General features: G+C 41.5%; 2 protein-coding genes across 2 annotated transcripts in view; one reads left to right on the forward strand and one right to left on the reverse strand.

Annotated features, from left to right (window-relative positions):
* Positions 1-5,608, forward strand: part of CASC1 (cancer susceptibility candidate 1) — a 30,007-nt gene extending 24,399 nt beyond the window's left edge. The window contains exons 10-15 of the mRNA XM_009332820.1: positions 787-953; positions 1,937-2,081; positions 2,861-3,075; positions 3,771-3,938; positions 4,175-4,288; positions 5,281-5,608. Of these exons, the coding sequence (XP_009331095.1) occupies positions 787-953; positions 1,937-2,081; positions 2,861-3,075; positions 3,771-3,938; positions 4,175-4,288; positions 5,281-5,556 (1,085 nt within the window). The 3' untranslated portion in view covers positions 5,557-5,608. The remainder of the gene's footprint in view (positions 1-786; positions 954-1,936; positions 2,082-2,860; positions 3,076-3,770; positions 3,939-4,174; positions 4,289-5,280) is intronic.
* A 427-nt stretch (positions 5,609-6,035) lies between these two features.
* The window catches only part of LRMP (lymphoid-restricted membrane protein), a 32,339-nt gene continuing 21,220 nt past the window's right edge, over positions 6,036-17,154 (reverse strand). The window contains exons 9-22 of the mRNA XM_009333007.1: positions 15,686-15,802; positions 13,473-13,555; positions 13,263-13,335; positions 12,423-12,477; positions 12,309-12,336; positions 11,615-11,755; positions 11,040-11,174; positions 10,046-10,193; positions 9,116-9,159; positions 8,387-8,464; positions 8,217-8,281; positions 7,660-7,761; positions 7,381-7,485; positions 6,036-6,279 (exon numbers count right to left, since the gene is read on the reverse strand). Of these exons, the coding sequence (XP_009331282.1) occupies positions 6,036-6,279; positions 7,381-7,485; positions 7,660-7,761; positions 8,217-8,281; positions 8,387-8,464; positions 9,116-9,159; positions 10,046-10,193; positions 11,040-11,174; positions 11,615-11,755; positions 12,309-12,336; positions 12,423-12,477; positions 13,263-13,335; positions 13,473-13,555; positions 15,686-15,802 (1,418 nt within the window). The remainder of the gene's footprint in view (positions 6,280-7,380; positions 7,486-7,659; positions 7,762-8,216; positions 8,282-8,386; positions 8,465-9,115; positions 9,160-10,045; positions 10,194-11,039; positions 11,175-11,614; positions 11,756-12,308; positions 12,337-12,422; positions 12,478-13,262; positions 13,336-13,472; positions 13,556-15,685; positions 15,803-17,154) is intronic.

The following is a 17,154-nucleotide window of genomic DNA, read 5'->3' on the forward strand; positions in this document are numbered from 1 at the left end:
CCCTCCACTACAGCCGACAGGCTCAGGCACTGCCTGCAGCCGGAGACCTGGACAGCTGAGTGTTTGCGCGATGCCTCTGTCTGGGTCGCCACTTTCCTTCTGGCGACGGCTTTCGGCCGAGTGGACACCATAACTGGTCCTCTTCTGGGAGGGCGACGACTACCAGTTGAGTTGGCCTGATTATACATAATAGTTGCATGATTGCATGATACATACAGTTGCATGATTATACATAATCATGCGTAGAAAAAATATGAATTATCTTTATCTGAAAACTTTGTTTCATGTTAAATCCCTCTCGCTCTTCATAAATACCATCTGTCTTTCACCTTCAGCACATGACCTGCAGGTGCCTTTTATCTTTTTATTGGCCTCATTTCTTTTCGTACCAATACAATCTTACTAAACCTGTCCAGAATCTACTGTTTTGTATACTTGTGAAATTCTTCTGTGATTAATGATGGATGTGACTTATTTTGTCAGTAAAATGTTATTCCTGTATAAAACATTTTGAATTGGCTACAAAGTTAGAGCAGAGATTAATCTGTTAAAAAGCTCAGTACCAAAAGAAGAAGTGCTTTTCACTGTCCAGCCGTCTTTCCCCACTTTTCAATTAATTGTTAAAAGATTTGGGGAACACCAGTAGATGGTGCTGAAGTGCTGCAGCATGTAAAGCACTTCAAGCGCATGGGCTTTGTGCGCAAAAGTGGAAAACAATAGAAGCGGGAAATGTCCGTGTCTTGGTTTAAGCACCAAGTTAAGCCATGTTGTTTGGTTATTTTTTAGTTCAGGATCCACTGATGCAGGAAGAGACGAATGAAAAAGAAGAGGCGATAACTGATGAAAATATTGTTGATTTGCAACAGTTTGTACCGGTGGGTGGTGTGTACCACATCGATGTACTGCAGCTTCCACCTCAGGTCAAACAAATCAAGGACTGGAGCATGGTGGAGGTAGGTGAGGAACGAGATTACACCCCACGCAGTCCTCTTCCCTCTCATCCTTGAAGAGCTGTTCCTGAGGTGTGTCACCACTGTACATATGCAGCGTACGTGATTTCTTGAGCAGCCAAGTAAAGGACTAATTTTTCAAATCATTGTTCAATTACACTTGGCCAATTTTTGGAGCAGCTGGGGAGAAACAGATCAGCCTGCACTTAGCAAGGTGTGTGCTCAGTCGGTGCTCATTAGCGTGCTAACTAGCACAACCTGTTAGCGTTGTGCTGGAAAATGCTCTTGGCCAAAGCATAACAGCAAAGAGAGAAGTTCTTAGTTTTTCATATGTGAAAGGTACACTTAAAGGAGGATGGTAACAAAATTACTGCCAGTTCAGTTCCAGGCTCTGCACGGTATTTGAGGACTACAGGCAACATGCTCTAGTTTTCCCACTTGTGGAGCCTGATGCAGCGCTAACCCACGTCACAGTTTTTACTGTGAAGCTGAAAACCTTTAGTAAGTGAAATTCCCGTACAAGCTAAAAATGCGGGACTGTGGGCAGATCAAGAGGCATGGGATCTTCGTTCCCAGCCCAGCACACAGACCTGCACTACCAGTCGCATGTGACCTCTTTCATTCCCTTTGACACTGTGTGGACAAAGTGGAATTATATCTGCTTTTGCCTCTCAGGTGCTCTTGGCTTTTTTGGAGGCTGTGGATCTATTAAAAAATGACTATGCCTACTGTGTGGCACCGCCTTAAGGGTGTCATCGACAGCACTTGAAGGGTTCAAAGGCCTGTTGGTAGTCAGCCTTCTCCTGTCTTCAACAGTGTAGTTGGAAATGCACAATATTAGCAAACCATTAATACTAATAAATTTTTAAATGGTGCGGTAGGAAACTCCGCAGGTGATTAGGTGGGACTTAAAGAAAAAAAAAAAAAAGTAGGCTACTGCATTTTCTAATAAAAATGTTATCTGTCCTTTTCCCATCTTGCCAAAGGTACTCGATGTTGGCTTGGAGGCATACCCATATCCCCCAGAAGAGGCTGAAGATACCACACGTCCACCAGTACGGATAACCCTTAGGCTTTCTGACAATGTGATGTATTTTGAGGATCCTGTGATAGCCCGATGGGATCCTGCAGGTAGGAACTTAGGACATAAATTTATTTTAAATTTGAATAATGGAATTTATACCTGAGTTTGACTATTTCTAGAATCCAGCTATGAAGATAAGAGCCAATTCAGAGCCCAGAAATAATTTTGGGACTTCAGTGTTAATGGATTTAGTGTTGGTTTTGTTTAGTTCTATTTTGCTTCTGCAGCATAGCTAATAATGGGCTGCTTGTTGAGGCTTTTTACTGTAGCTTTTTAATATGAATGGAAAAAAATACACGCCATTTAATGGGCCGTAGTACAACTCTATACCACAAATCAAGTTTTGCTAGGGTGAGGCCATGTAAGGTCCACTTTGAGCCAAATTAGCTCCTAACTACGTGTATTAGTGTTAAGTTAAAATATGAAAATTAAACGTTAAAAACCAAATGCTGTATTCTAGTTATTAGATAAATACAACATACCTCTGACTCTCTTTCATGAATGTAGAGTAGAACCTATGAAAACAGTTTGAAGGTACTCTTGAAAATGAGATTGTGGACTGCTATATAGCGAGTAAGAAATGACAGTTACGTTAGTATCTGTATTTCTTTTGAGATTAAGGAGAAGCTTTCCTGTCAAAATTAGCCTAATCTTGTACCTAAAGACAATTAAAATGAGGGGATTTTGTGCCTAATATTTTCTTTCTTGTGAATATTCGTTAACCTAGGATGTCTTTACTAACTAATTCTTCCCCAGCACATATCACAAGCAGAAGCTTTACATATGCATCATTGTATATTTTTTTTTTTGCATCCCTTTTGTAAAGGCCAACAGTGGAGAACTGATGGCATCAGCAACATAACGTACAAAACACAAGAAGAGAGTATCACCTTTGAGATGGGTGCCTTTTATACAATAGCACTTCTCCAGGATGCTCATCTCAACATGCCGTATCAGGCATGGGAATTACGACCTACTGGTATGGATGAAGCACTACTTACGGTTACTGCAGTCTTTGCAACGATTCAGATACAAATTAAGGTACTGTAAATAATTTTTTTTTTAATAACACATTTGCAGATTTTTGTGAAAAAAAAATACAGAATTATTACAGTGTCCTTTATTAAGAACTTGGGGCGCTTCCACAAGAGCAATTTGGATCTCACTCTGCGCCGGTGAAAATGAGGATCTCTTCCTTTCCAAGCACTGTAAGGAACAGTACAGGTGATTTAATTTCAGTTATTTTCTGTGAACTGGTCAGAAGAAAGCACCTGTATGATCGTTCTGCAAAGTTGCAGTAAGTGCTTTGATATTGATAACTACCTTGCTGAATTCAAGACTGTTTCACCAGCTAGAGAATTGGTCCTCTCTCCTCCCACCTATACCAAGAGAAACGAAAGCATTTCAGGTAACCTACAGCTAATGCTACTTGTTCCTCCTAAAGGTTCAAGTTACACATGATTATCCATATGGCTCATTGCCATATAAATCAGTTCAGTAACAGACATGATTTTAAAAGAGTCGGTATGAGTGGAAGCATGGGCCAGTAGACCAGCGTCATTTCTGAAATCCTGCAGAAAAGTGGCTTTGTTCAGGATATGTGAATGGAAGCTTACAGCCCAGAGTGGTAGATAACGTATGCAATATCCAGAACAGCAACGATATTAATATTTGATGCCTGAAGCAGAAAACAGCTTTCACAACCAGTAAGTTGCTTTCACTGGTTTGTACAACAGGGTAATCAGTGTATGTTGTCTTCAGTAGCGGTGGAAGAGAAGGATGTGCTTTCCCACGTCACAGGAAAATGGATAAGTCCAGTTGACCTAAGAGCAGTTTTGAAAAAAGCTGGTGTGAATATTTTCCCAGGAGAGTATTCTCACAAGTACGTCTCTGTGAACAAGAAGGTGAGTGCCAGCTGGATGGTTTTCCCGTGGGTTTTTTCCACCTATTTTTCACTTCAGTAACATTTTCTTATATGAAGACCTCTTGTGCAGAATCAGGTGGCAAGCATACAAGAGTTCTGCCAACTTAGCCAGTAGCTTCTGGTTAAAGCAAGCTTTTTTTTTTTACGCTTGTAACAAAAACCAAACAAAACTGAATGATATACACATATTTTCTAACGTGTACTTTTGCATTACAGGCTGCCCTGGCAGAAGTTAGGGCCTATCAACAGATGGCACTGGTTGCATCTGCATTTGCTTTTGCTTGGAGCAAGTGGAATCTAGAAGCAGGTCAAGAGCAAGTAGTGTTAAAGGTTTGTGGATTTAGACTAAACTTCTAGAGAAAACCAGTGTAGAACTCTATCACAGTTAGAGAGACAGAAACAATTAACTTCTCTAAGTTACGCTCATCTCAAACATTGTCTTCAACCCCTGCCTACGCTCCTAGTGCAGCAGTTTTAAGACTTGGGGTTGACTACTTCGCAGCGTTCAGCGTGTGTCAGTAAAACTTCAAAGCCTGCTTCTCCACTGCCTCACAGCTCATGCATTTGTGAGCTCTCTAATGGGACACACATCTCGGTAACAAAGACACTTGCTAATGTGCTAGGATGTACAGCTGACAGGTCAGCTTTAGCCAAAGCTGGGACGATGTAGCTGGAAGCTGATTTTCATGAAGTATCCTACTGTAGGGGTCCTCTGAATAGCAGTCTGATGTGTAAGTTTTATAATTATTACCTGGAACTTTCTTCTTGTCCATATGGGGTTTCATTTGTTCCTTACTGTAAAGGAGGGAATAAGCAACTTAGGCGTTGATTTGTTTCCCCTCTGTGAACTAAACCATATGTGGTTAAAACTTTGCCCAGACAGACAGAAAAATACTCCAGTTGCAGATACAGAATGTACCATACTGTCGAAATCTTGAGAAGCTCTCCCACTCTCTTGAGTTAAATGCATGGGACATACAAATATTCAGCCTAATACTTAATCCCAGGAGCAAGAACTAAAACAAGCGATGCCTGTTGCACCTAGCTGCTCTCTCTACAGGAGTCAGGAGCAGCCACTGGAGTGGCCAAACCTTGCATTTTACAAAGGCAAACTGGATGGAAGATTTTGGTGCTGCTACAGTACCTGGTACACAGTCTCTGAGGCACAGAGAGCTAGTATTGTTTGAGGGGTTCAAAGCAGCATCTTGGTTTTGTTTCTGTATTACACTTGTGAGTATGCTAGAATTTATATTCTAGTATGAAATTCTAAACTCTGACAGAGTTATGGGCTTCATCTTACAGTGCATTTTATTCTGCAATAGGTAAGTGAGCATCTTAAAGCAGATCCTGTCAGAGACAAAGACTGGTCTCTTTACATGTTTAATGGTCAGAAAGCACAAAAGCTCAAGATCACCGAAACCAGCGAAGCTTTTTCAGAAGAGCTAGAAGAAAGTTCTGAATTTCACTCCACACTCTACCATATGCTTAAGGACTTTGCCAGCAAAGAAGCAATTGATAAAGTGGAAACAGCTAGCTTCTTATTTATTGATGTTGTGTATCAGCTACTACTTGCTACAAGAGTTTTAACGTACTCTTAAATACTGCATGCTTTCCTTTAAAACTTTATTATCAAAAGCTTTCAGTAAAGTTACATTTCAAGTCTTGAATCCTTTTCTATTCAAATCATTGGAACAGCTTCAATGACTAAAATGCAAACATTTTATTTTTGTTAAAGCAAAATAAGTTCTTTATTCTCTTGCGGCTAGACCACTTAGCCATATTTATTGTTAGCTATGTTCAAAATTACTAACTGTTTTATTGTAAACCTGAATGAGAACTCAGACCCTTTTAGGTACTTGTAAAGATGACTTTTCTTGGAATGGGGGGGAATAAAATTTTTTCAATTTCAAGTCATGATATAAAAAAAAAAACAAAAACCAAACAAAAAAACATCTCCCAAGAAAACACCCACAACTCAACAAAACCACCCCAAACATGTAACCTTAAATATACTATCTCAGCTTCTCATACTGTCATCCAGAACTTGGAAGTATAACTACAAAAGTCAGAACCTTTGTTATACTGGGGGTGGTCCATTGTGTTGAAGTCCTGTATATGGCCACAACAGTTGCTGTAGTGAGGTCCAGGAGTCCCCAGTTCCTACAGGTGCTGCGTCTGCTGGTCTTTGAAGAGACAGCCCAGTGAGGAAGCTTGTAAGAGCAGCAAGCAGTACCAGGATGGAAACAGAAACCCAGAGAGTTTTGTTAGCGTTGGAAAAGGAAGTCTTGAAATGGGATGCCAACGATGACATTAAATTGCACCTGCACAGAAAAGTCAGTCATAGGGCGGTTCAGTTTTTCTTCAAAACTTGGAAGCCCTCTTCCCACCCCACTCCCCCGCCCCAAAAATCCCTGAAGCAAACCAGACCCCACAACCATCAAAAGTGACATGGTTGTTCCTGTATTGGGAGCTGTGTGCAATGGTAGCTTCTGTTCTGGGTTTAAAATGCAGGCTTTGGTAAGCGAGTTCTCGATAAGCTATTTAGGTGACTGACCTGACTCATGAGCCCAGTTCAGGCACCCATGCTCCCTGTACCCTGCTGTGTTTCTGAAGTGGATTCACAAAAGCTGCCTTGCAGCTCATGAAGAAATCTTGCTTGTAGAAAGCACTGAAAAGTGCTGGCCTTGTGTTTTATTGTTTTCTAGGGCTTCGGTGCCTTCCCGAGGTCTTATCCTCACTGACTGTCCAAACCCTAGACCTTTCATGACGTTGGGTACCTCCATCCTTTATCAAACAATAGAAAGAAATATTTGTTCTTGCTGTCTTCTCAGTTTTAACACGCTAGCACAATTGCCTTGTCTCCCCCTTGATCAGGAATGCTCAAAGTGGAGGCTTAGCATGGGATATTCATATGGAATAAACAGTTTCTCTGCAGAGACAACAGACTGCCTTTCCTGTAAGGCAGGGGCTTCCAAGGGATACTTGTTTAGGACAGTACTCTCTTCCTTGACTTGAGATATCCAGAGAAATTAGCTGGAATAGTCTAGAATTAGTCTTGATAACTGCTTGTCTCTCAGTGTGTGCCAAAGCTGCTGTTAAGTTTTGCACAGGCCTCAAATCCTTGATCATTTTTACAAGAGCACATGTTAGCATGACCTAGTAGCCTAGCTATAACAGCCGTCACAGAGTAACCAGAAGAGGTGGGATCGTAGCATGAGGTTCCTTCCTCTTTACCTCACCATTTAGGATTAGTAACGAATCCCTGGGTGGGGTGAGTCTCTGGCACCTAAGATTACTCATTCCCAGTTGGTTTGTTTAAGAAGTCGGCATTAACAACCAAGCCAAAGCTACAGCTTTGCTTCCTCTTCCCATGTCCACCACCCAAATGTTGCTTTACCTCATGATGATGTGAGAGAACTTACGCTGACTCTAGGCTCCATTTTGATGAATATTTTCCTTTTTCAGAGATACTTTCCTTCTTTGATGGTTCTTCTTGTACTTCAGCAGGTGATTCCGACTGCTCATTTCTGTAAGCAAGCATCAACAGTTCCAAAGCTTTTCCATCAAGCATTCAATTTGACAGAGCTCACAATAGCTTGACTTTATAGCTCTGATCAGGTGGTGGACAGTTAGAAGTTCATTAAAAAACAAACCAACCAACCCTGCACACACACCTCAGAGGAGATTGCTGTTGAACTTACTTTGTTTCAGCATGTTCGTCTTCGTCCTCTGCCCAGGAATATGTGCTAATGAACCGCTGTAGTGAAGGACGCTTCTCGTTTTGCTTTGCTCCCAGTCGTCCCCTGTCATATTTTAAAGAAATTTGCCTTAATTTCCCCATCAGATATACAGCAGGAAATTAGAAATTCAGCAGCAGCCTACTCATTTGGGTAGGTCTTAGACAAATAAGTTCCAAAGTTAGTTGCCTGAAATTAGGATTTTTTTTTTTTTTAAAACATGACCAAAAAAGCCATATCCATTGATGCCAGCTGCCTAGATTTCATATTTTAGTTCTAAAGCAAGAAAGTTGAGGTAATTTGTTTTTAAAACTCTCAACCCTTAATAAAAAAATAAATAAAAGAAGAGCTGTAACATTTGGTCGAAGGCTCACTTACCTATCGAAGCATGTAAAACTAACGTGAAAGGTGTAGCCTAAACATTATTACACCACAAGATGCTCCATCAGCTGCTTAATACAGGCACACTTAGAGTTGAAAAATATTTAACCCTGTTCAAAGACAAGCCCAAATAACTTTACCAACTGCTTGACCTCCTGCCGAATTTATCACTCCGTTCATCTCCGCCAGGTTCATGGAATTGGGCCTAGAGAAGAAGTTTGACACACTTAACTGCATTGGCATTTTCGCGCTTCAGCCCAGCCAGTTTTGAGATGGTAAAGCACCTCACCATCTGGGAACCCTTACTTACCAGTGGCAACCCAATGCCTGCATTTGCAGCACTCCTGGGCAACGTTGCAATGCTAACTCTTCGAAGGGATGATGATGGCTATAAAAATAAGAGGCATTACTGACTATCAAGGAATGACTAGACTACTCACTGATCACATAAAATATCATCTGTTTTTATGCAAACTGTATAAAAAGTGACACACAAAGAAGAATCAAATCATAAGCGCAGCCCAAACCATATTCTTTAAAGCAGCATCTTTCCACATTAACTGCTTTTCCCTCCTCCAAGCATCTGAAGTGAGGCTGGCTACACAGATTCCAGCAAAATACCAACACTGAAGGCATCTAAATTCTCCTAATGGTGCTCACAGGAATTCCTACAGTAAATTTGAATTGCCCCCATCTATTTTTTTCATCTCTGTGCTAAACCCTCTTCTGTAGCCCCAATGAGAGAACCATACATGAACAATATTTCTTAACCATTGCATGACAGCACAGCCATTTTGGCTTCTGTGAACGCTTCATCTTCTAAGCGGGACCACATGCAGTTCCCTCAGGTTGGTGGGGGTGATTGAAAAAAATATATCCTCGTGTTTGATGACATTGGCCCATATTTGAGACAGAAAGCTACCAAGTCAAGCACGTAGCAGAGCACCAGCATGTGAGAAGGCAAAGAAAAAACACATAAACACACACGCACACTTAAAAAGACACTTGAAATGTCACGTTAAGCTGTAACAGCCGTTACCTTAAAGTTAAAAGAATTTGGTAGCTTTTTATTTGTAGATTCATCTGTGAAGAGATCAAACATCAGAAAGGCTTACAGGAATGCAGTGAGCTTTATTTGCAACTAACGGTCTGACTTTTTGCAGTCTATCAGAGTACTCTCAGAAAGCAGAAATGAGATTTCAGGAAAAAGCTTCCTATTTCATTAGGTAAGTTCGTAATATTCACACATTATACATACTCTACAAGCATCAGTTTCTGTTGCTAATCATTAAATGTATTCTTCTATTATCGAGGCAGTGTCCTGTTACAGGACAATCTTTTACCGTCAGGAAGGAATGGCCCGTGATTCAGACTGCTCCTGCGAGGATTTTACCAGTGTGCGAGACTGCCCTTTCTGTTTTTAAAAATACATGCTCTATTTTTCAGAAGAATTTAATCCTTCTGTGGCAAAACCACAAGTGCACAGTGCCATCTGAAAACCTGACCACTGTACCATCTGCTTACAGGGGGAAAATTCAGAGCAGCTGCACTTAAAGAGTCTATAATTCGTATTTAGAAAAGAGCAGGAAGCATCTGTAGAGAGCAGTCAAAGCTCAGCTACCTAGAAATAGCTACTGGGAATGCTCCAGTGTGAGTGAGCACCCAGATCTACTGCTCACAAGGAATAAGATTATCACCACCACGTGCAATGCACTTTTCTAAAAGCCAGAACATTACTGCATACTTGCAGTGTTTCCCCCCCCTGCCCCAAGATTCATGACAATTTACATACAAGTCTAATTTCAGAGAGTTGTTTCTAGTACTGTTAGTAAATGGCTATTTTTTTCCTCTATTTTTAGGAGATGAGATACAACGGTCCATATAACCCCTCCACCTACTATGTTAAGCTTCAATTAGATAAGGGTCTATCTGGCAGGTGCTAGAAAGAGGAAAGACGAAGCAGCTTTACCTCGATCTCCAAGAGAACTAAAGGATCTCTCATTCTGGAGCAGGACCTGTTTCAGCTCCTCAAGTTCTGCATGTTCTTTTGTGTACATGCGCTTCAGGTTTTCCACGTGTTGAATCATTACTTCCACAGCCTTGCTGACACGGCTCTCCTAACGGAGGGAGTGCAACAGCAGTAGGAAAAAGAAGCAGCTTTTTGAGGAACTGCATCGTGTTTAGAGTTTAAGACTTTTTTCCCCCCTTAATGGTCTACTCTCACCTTGTATCACCATGATGCAACATCCTCTCATTTTTGTCTACCCTTTTAAAGTTTCACTACAACCCATCTCTCGACACATGCCCAAGTTAAGACAGGTCTCATTTCTCCAGTGATTACTCTTATCCTAAAATAGTCTTCATTTTCTGAGCCCTTACAGCTCCTCCTCATCTTTTTCTCTGATCTACAGTCTCAGCTGCCACCACGCGTTTTCTAGTACTGCCAAGTCACATTTCCATCCTGTTCTTTGGCATTATACACAATTACACATAACATTTGAGCAGGTCTTTGTAAATTTCCATAGATCTAACTTATTAGCTGCCCTTTCCATAAGGCACAGAATTACTGTTAGAGCATCAAGACGATTTTGTTACCACATTGCGTTCTTGTGCTCTCTACTGTATACATTCCTCTGATGCAAAGTTTTTACTGGATTTTTGTTTGTTCAGGGGGTTTTTTTGTTTGCTTGTTTTAAATCAGGACCATATTTCTGTTGTGTGTTTCTGCACAATGCTAGTGCAATGTAGCTGCTCTCACAGTGCCTGGGATTCCTTGTAACACCACAAACCATGATCCGAGAAGAGAAAGCCAGGACTAAGCTGTACTGGTCAGTCTGCATTACGTACATTTAGATTGCTAAATCTAATTCCGGAATCGGAAGCCTGGCAAACAGGCACTGCTATCCCTTTACATCTAGAAGCTTTTAACTTTCTACAAAATACATTTACGTGGAAACGGTTACCTGATTAATAGCTCCCAACATCTCTGCTCTACTGGCGACTCGGGCTGCATACTGGCTAAGGAACTGCAAGCTTTTCTGCAACTTCTTAATAATCTCTTGCGCTTGGTTATCTTCTTCACACAAAGGAGCTAAAGCCTAAGAGGCATATTGGTAAGAAAAGCAGCGTGAGCTGTTAGTAGAGAAAGGAGGCTGAACCCAGCTGATGACACTGAGGGGTTGTGTTCATGTCCACACAGTCAAAAGATCAACATCCAACATCCTCAATCAGTGTAACTTGACACAGACCTCCAGCAGGCAGAGACTTCTCTTTACCTAGCATAGAAATCAGCTGAAGACAAGGGTTCTTGCCAGGCAATAGAAAAGTTCCCCACTGCCTGAGTGCACGATACACTCAGATGAAGGTTACCCCCCAAATGCCAAGTCTCTCATGTTTCAACTGCATCACTTAAGAACTTTGTTCAGATTTGCTTATAACGTATTGCACACACACACGCATCCTAAGAGCGGCGGTACTGAGAGAGAAACTTTCACAACCCTTCTTCCCATCCAACCTACCAGCCTTAGCCAATACTAACCTCTAACATCTTTAGAGCATTTGTGATCTCCTTTTTCAAGTTTTCTTCAGCCAAGTCTCGGGACCTTTCTTCAAGCTTCACTCTCTTGTCCAAGGTAAACAAGTCACATTTAAAACCTAAAGACAACCTCAGAAATTCAGCCTGTTGTGGGAGAGGGAAAGATTTCAGAATAATCCAAGTGATGCAGAAGCTTTTAAAGTAGATTTGGATACTGACATGACATTTGGGACTATACCCCACGAACAAAGTTCTAGGAGAGATACAGAAGAGAAAGCAAACACGGCCCACTTCCACAAAGCCAGTCTTCCCATCTGTAGTGATGGGGGAAATAATCTGCCACCAGAACAGGTGATATCCTGGCAGCACGCAGTGTGCCATCTGTGTCTTTTGACAAAACTCTCTTAAAGCAGCACATTCTGCCTGGGAGGAGGTCACAGCTATGCTCCTTCAAGCTTGCAAACAAATGTTTTAATAGTGACAAATCTTTTTTTCAGTTTTACAGATGGCCACCTTTTCCCATCCCTTCCAAAATTTCCATGGAGCTTGGGAAGACAGATTTCAGAAGCCTACTTATACATCCAGTTTAAGCTACTCAACATCATTCTTTTATATAGGACAAGATATTAATCAGGGCTTATCGACAAGATCTTTCTGTTGTCCGAGATACTTAAGGATACAAGCAGTCAAGACTTACCTCCACTTCTTTCTCGTTAGGAGAGTCACTGTAGGATAAGAAGAAGCAATCATGTAACAGGCTGCAGCTTTAAATTCATACCTGCAGGTGATCATTCAAAGTCAAAACACTTACGGCTCATTTTGCTTTGTTTTATCTGCTTTAATGCCACCTGCAGTGGGTGAACTCCCTGAGAAGAGAGAAGAAAAGTTCTCAGACAAAAGTGAAAGAACAGCCTCCCCAAAACAACTTGTGAAAGTCTTTTAAGCTCCAGCAGAAGCCACCGTTAAAGATTTCCAGTGTTAAGCTCTTGCCAATAAAAACAATTGGTGTACCTCAGAGTACATTAGGGTTAGGGTCAGTAAGACAGCACAACACTGTCACTTGTACAAAGCCCCAAAAGTTAGTTGTGTAGTTGGCTTCAACTGTACAGGAATGGTTAATTATAGGTTTTAAGTCCCCAGCCCATAGGTTCAGGATGTTACATCACTAACTTTTAGTGAACTCCAAAGGCAGAAGGTGAGGTGGTGAGAAGAGTAGAGATGTCTAAGCACAGTTCAGTAGAAACATCATCCTGCTTATCTATATCATATTGCCCCAAGCTCTAGCTAGCATAGAGGTTGCTGCTTTACAAATTCTTTGGGGGGAGCAGGTGTGCCAAAACTGTTTCAAATATCCCAAGCCCTTTGCAAGTCCTAAGAAATTTTCCCTCCTGTCTAGAGGAAGACGGAGCTGGTTAGATCAGTATCTGTAGGAATCAGGGAAGCAGGTTTTGCGTTATAACATTTTCCTTCTCTCCACTGCTAATCCGTTTTGATCTCTAACTGCAGCTACTATTCCTTAAAACAAAACCCTCTCATAATAATTGGTGTGGGGCAGGCAGCTCTCTGCACCTCTTTACACAGGTCTTGACGCAAGTGACCAAAGCATGCATTCCAGTGAGTTAAATGAACGTGTATAGCAAAAACCTCTTACCTTTCCTACTGGGAACCACAGCTGGTGCTTCCTCACTCTGCTCTTTATTATTTTTCTTTTCCTGGTCCACCTCCTAAAGGCATATCAGAGAGTAGTTATAGCACGGGAACAGCCACACCACCACTGGAGGGGCCTGTCCCCTCCTGCAGTGTTTTTCTTTGTCACTGCTCAGCCAAACCAGTTCTGTTTCATCGTCACTAGGACTCTTACCAGGTCTTGCTTTAAAACGTTTTGAAATGCGGTTTTGTGCTCTTTCATCACGGGGAGGAATTCCTTCTCGGTCAGATCTGCTCCTGTGGAGAAACATTCCCAAAACCAAGTGTAACGATAAAGACAAAACAAGCCTCCAACACCCAGTGTACTAGCCATGGACCAACATGGCTAAGAGAAACTGCAGCGAATGCCAGGAGAGGGCATTAAGAAGGAGAGGCAGCAGCAAAGAACGCTATAAAGACATAAAGGAAGAAGTGTGATGATAATTATGTTTGGCTTGGAAAAAATCCCAGTAAGAAGCGCCACATGTCTACAAGTGAGAATATGACTCCTGGTTGTAGTCGCAAGACTTACAGTAATATTCCCTTGGATAAATGAATTTCATTATTTTTCTACCAGCATGGGGTTTTTTGTTTGTTTGCTGTTTAAAGAGACGGTTTAGAATTAATTTTTATTTGGAATTCTATGAGCACAGGAGTATGTAAAAAGAATCCCATGCACAAACTAACAGGAGAAGCGATGAGTATCTGTAATTCTCTTCTTTCATGTTATGGGATATCAGATGAAGTCAAGAAATCGATGTTGCTTCAGCTGCCGTAACAGAGGAGCTTGAGCACAACCAGGTCATGAGTTGCATACGGTTGTGGTATTTCAGGTGTCCATAAGCCTCAGACATAGTCTGACACGTAGACTGTCCTTTGTACCCAAAGACTGGACTAGCAGGGTGCTGATAGAGCCAACAAAATAACTCTCTTTCCCAGAAGATGACTGGTGATGAACTGATAAGCTCAGGAATGATTATGCCAGTTCAAATACAACACAAACTTTCAAGTGCCGCAATTTAGAAAAGCTTTAAAGCAGGCAAAAATAACCTCCAGGAAGACAGCTATTAAAAAGGATTTAAAAAGGAAAATATTTAAGAAACTGAAGAAAGTCTGAAAGTCACACTAGTTTCTTGTGTAGCAGTAACTCTGGTAGCTATTTATACCCTTTAGAACATCTAGAAGGTTTTTTTTCTTTTCTGTTTATGTAGTCATACACAGTCACCCACACAGATGCAAGCCAAAGAAATGGCACAGGAAAAAAAACCCAAACCCACATACCTTCAGGTTTGAAGTGCTTTCTCTTTTCATCCTTCACATGAACAACCACCTCTACTTAGCACTGCCTTTTGTCCCTGCTGATTTTTGCAGGGATCCGACCTGGCTGCCAAGCACCTTTAGAAGACATTGTGTGGTACTCGCAAAAACCACAAGTGGAGATTCAGCAGTGTCTCCGTTCTAATACTAGAAACACTTTCTATTCAGAGATGTACAACAGGCAGCAGGATTCTCAGACTTTAAAGCTACTTGGACTCTTTCTGATCTGTTTTGCGTATCTGTTTCCTCCCTGCCAAAGGCACCTAGACTACATATGAAAATTAACAGTGGAGGCAAATTAGTAGAAAGAAAATACATTTAAGTGAGGGGACTGAATTAGATTTCAGGGAGATAGTACTAAAGAAAGAAAACCAAACAAGAAATGACGACAAGAAGTCTCATATTTAGGTAAAGGTTAAAAAATAGTTACAAGCAAGCATGCGCATGTATTCCGTGCTGCTTATTCAAATCAGCTTTTTTGTAAAAAATAGCTTAAACACACTGTGTACACATACTCCAGTTTTGTTTTGCTTTTAGTTTTTAACGTGGAAGAAGCACCAGCAGATCTGGTAAGAATAATTCTCCTGGGTGTTTATGGCTATAGCAAAAGACAGAACCACACACAAAGGCCTCTATCCTCGTTGCTCTTCTTGACCCATCCCAGCTTGTACGCTGAGCATCAGTTTTGAAAGAGAGGAAAGCGTTATGTAGTCTAACTTTTTAAAGCCGTGAAAACGTTCTCCCTCTCCCCTCCCAAAATTGCCTGGGGTTTAGTGCCCACACAATGTTTTGCCAGCTGAGCAAGCATCAAGATTTCACTAAATTATTTCACATTTACTTCCTGCAGTGCTGTAGGCTACCGGCCTCCTGCAAGTAGGTGAAGCCTTATTCCTACTCAGAGTTTCAGGGAGGGTTGAGAGCACTCACAGGCAAAAGTATGTTCAACAACAGAAAAATCACAAGTTGCCATTAAGTTATTTTTCTTACTCAGCTTCCTCACTTCAAAGATGTGCTGGAAGCAAGCCGTTTCCTCACTGCACGAGTGCCAGTGCGCTGCAGCAGTTACTGTACCTGATACAGGACCAGACGGATCCTTATCATTGTTTTTATCCGTTGCTACGGAAGTTGGCACATCTTCCTCTTTTTCACATGAGCACTTGGGTGATTTGTCCTCCATAACAAGGCGGCCTATAAGTTCAGGCAACACGAGACAGAGCTCTTACTGTTCAGTAAATGCGCAGACTTGAGCATATCTATTTTCAAGACTTTCAGCGCAAAAAGTTCACACATCTGTGCCCCAAATTAAGGGCTTACCCGTTACTGGTGCAGTGCTTTCCAAAGAGGATGCGAGAACTTCTTGGGGTGAAGTTAATTGATCACTGCCAAAATAAAATTCTTTCAGATACTCATCCATATTACACAATCTTGATAAAGGCTTTTAAAAGCTTGCACAAACCCTGACCTGGATGGGATCAGACTGGCTGGTAGTGTTGGCTCTGCACACTCAATCTGAATGGGAAGAGAGAAGGGTTAGTATCAGGGAAAGGGTTGCCATGCGAGTAGAAAACTTGTATGTCAAAGTTTTAATAATTCCCTCAGCTGTGCCCGAGTTATTTCAGCAGTGAAGAACTAGATGGTAAGTGCACGCAGATTCATCTGCTAGTCTAAAGCCACCCATACATACAGCACGTAACTCAGCATCTTATCATCATCAGGAGTGATAATTATGTTTCTGCAGAAATCTCATCTCAGGAATATCATACTTAGGGATGTATTTTGGTACCCAACTTCATGTTTTGCTTCTAACGCACATTTTCAAATGACCGACCTACGTGTTACCACACCACTGTTCCATCTTAATGTTGTGCATCAAGATATATCCATTTTCAAGGTCTCGACCTCAAACCCCACAAGTGAGGTGCACAGAGCTTCACTCAGCTATACATGACAGACTTGTTTAGGTAAGTAAAGCGTTACTATTAACAGCTCGACCGAGCAAATGATTCGGAACACAGAAAACTTGCATGTTGCATTGTACATTTTAGCATGTGTCTTTGAATGACACTAGTTTTCAATATTGTAATTAACAATTACACCTAGCCAGTTCAGAAGGCTTCAGACCTCCTCCTTCATATGCAAACAGCAGAGAGGAATTCAGCAGTTAAAGGCTGCTACGTAGTTTTGCTCATGTTCCTTTAGTCGCTACAAAACGGTTCTGGACCCGAGTCTTACCACAGAGAAAAACCAACATCCTCTTAAGTCTTAATATGACAAGGGAGATACCAAATGGGAAATATCCCTCTTCCTCATTTCACCCAGGATAACTCCAGCTTGCTTATTCAATTGATAGACTGGTCTCTCTTTATGAGTGAAAATACAGGGTGAAACAGGTTTAAAGGGTTAAGTCAGTAATGACTTGTGATGAACTCCGCCCACTGCTGAAGAGGAGTGCTGAACACACACACACACACCCCCCCCCAACCTATCTCTAAGCAGAGAAGGTGTAAGACTAGCCACCTTTGGGTAGCTCCTTACGTATC

Source organism: Pygoscelis adeliae, unplaced genomic scaffold (genome assembly GCF_000699105.1).
Source record: "Pygoscelis adeliae isolate BGI_AS28 unplaced genomic scaffold, ASM69910v1 Scaffold38, whole genome shotgun sequence".
NCBI classification, from domain to species: domain Eukaryota; kingdom Metazoa; phylum Chordata; class Aves; order Sphenisciformes; family Spheniscidae; genus Pygoscelis; species Pygoscelis adeliae.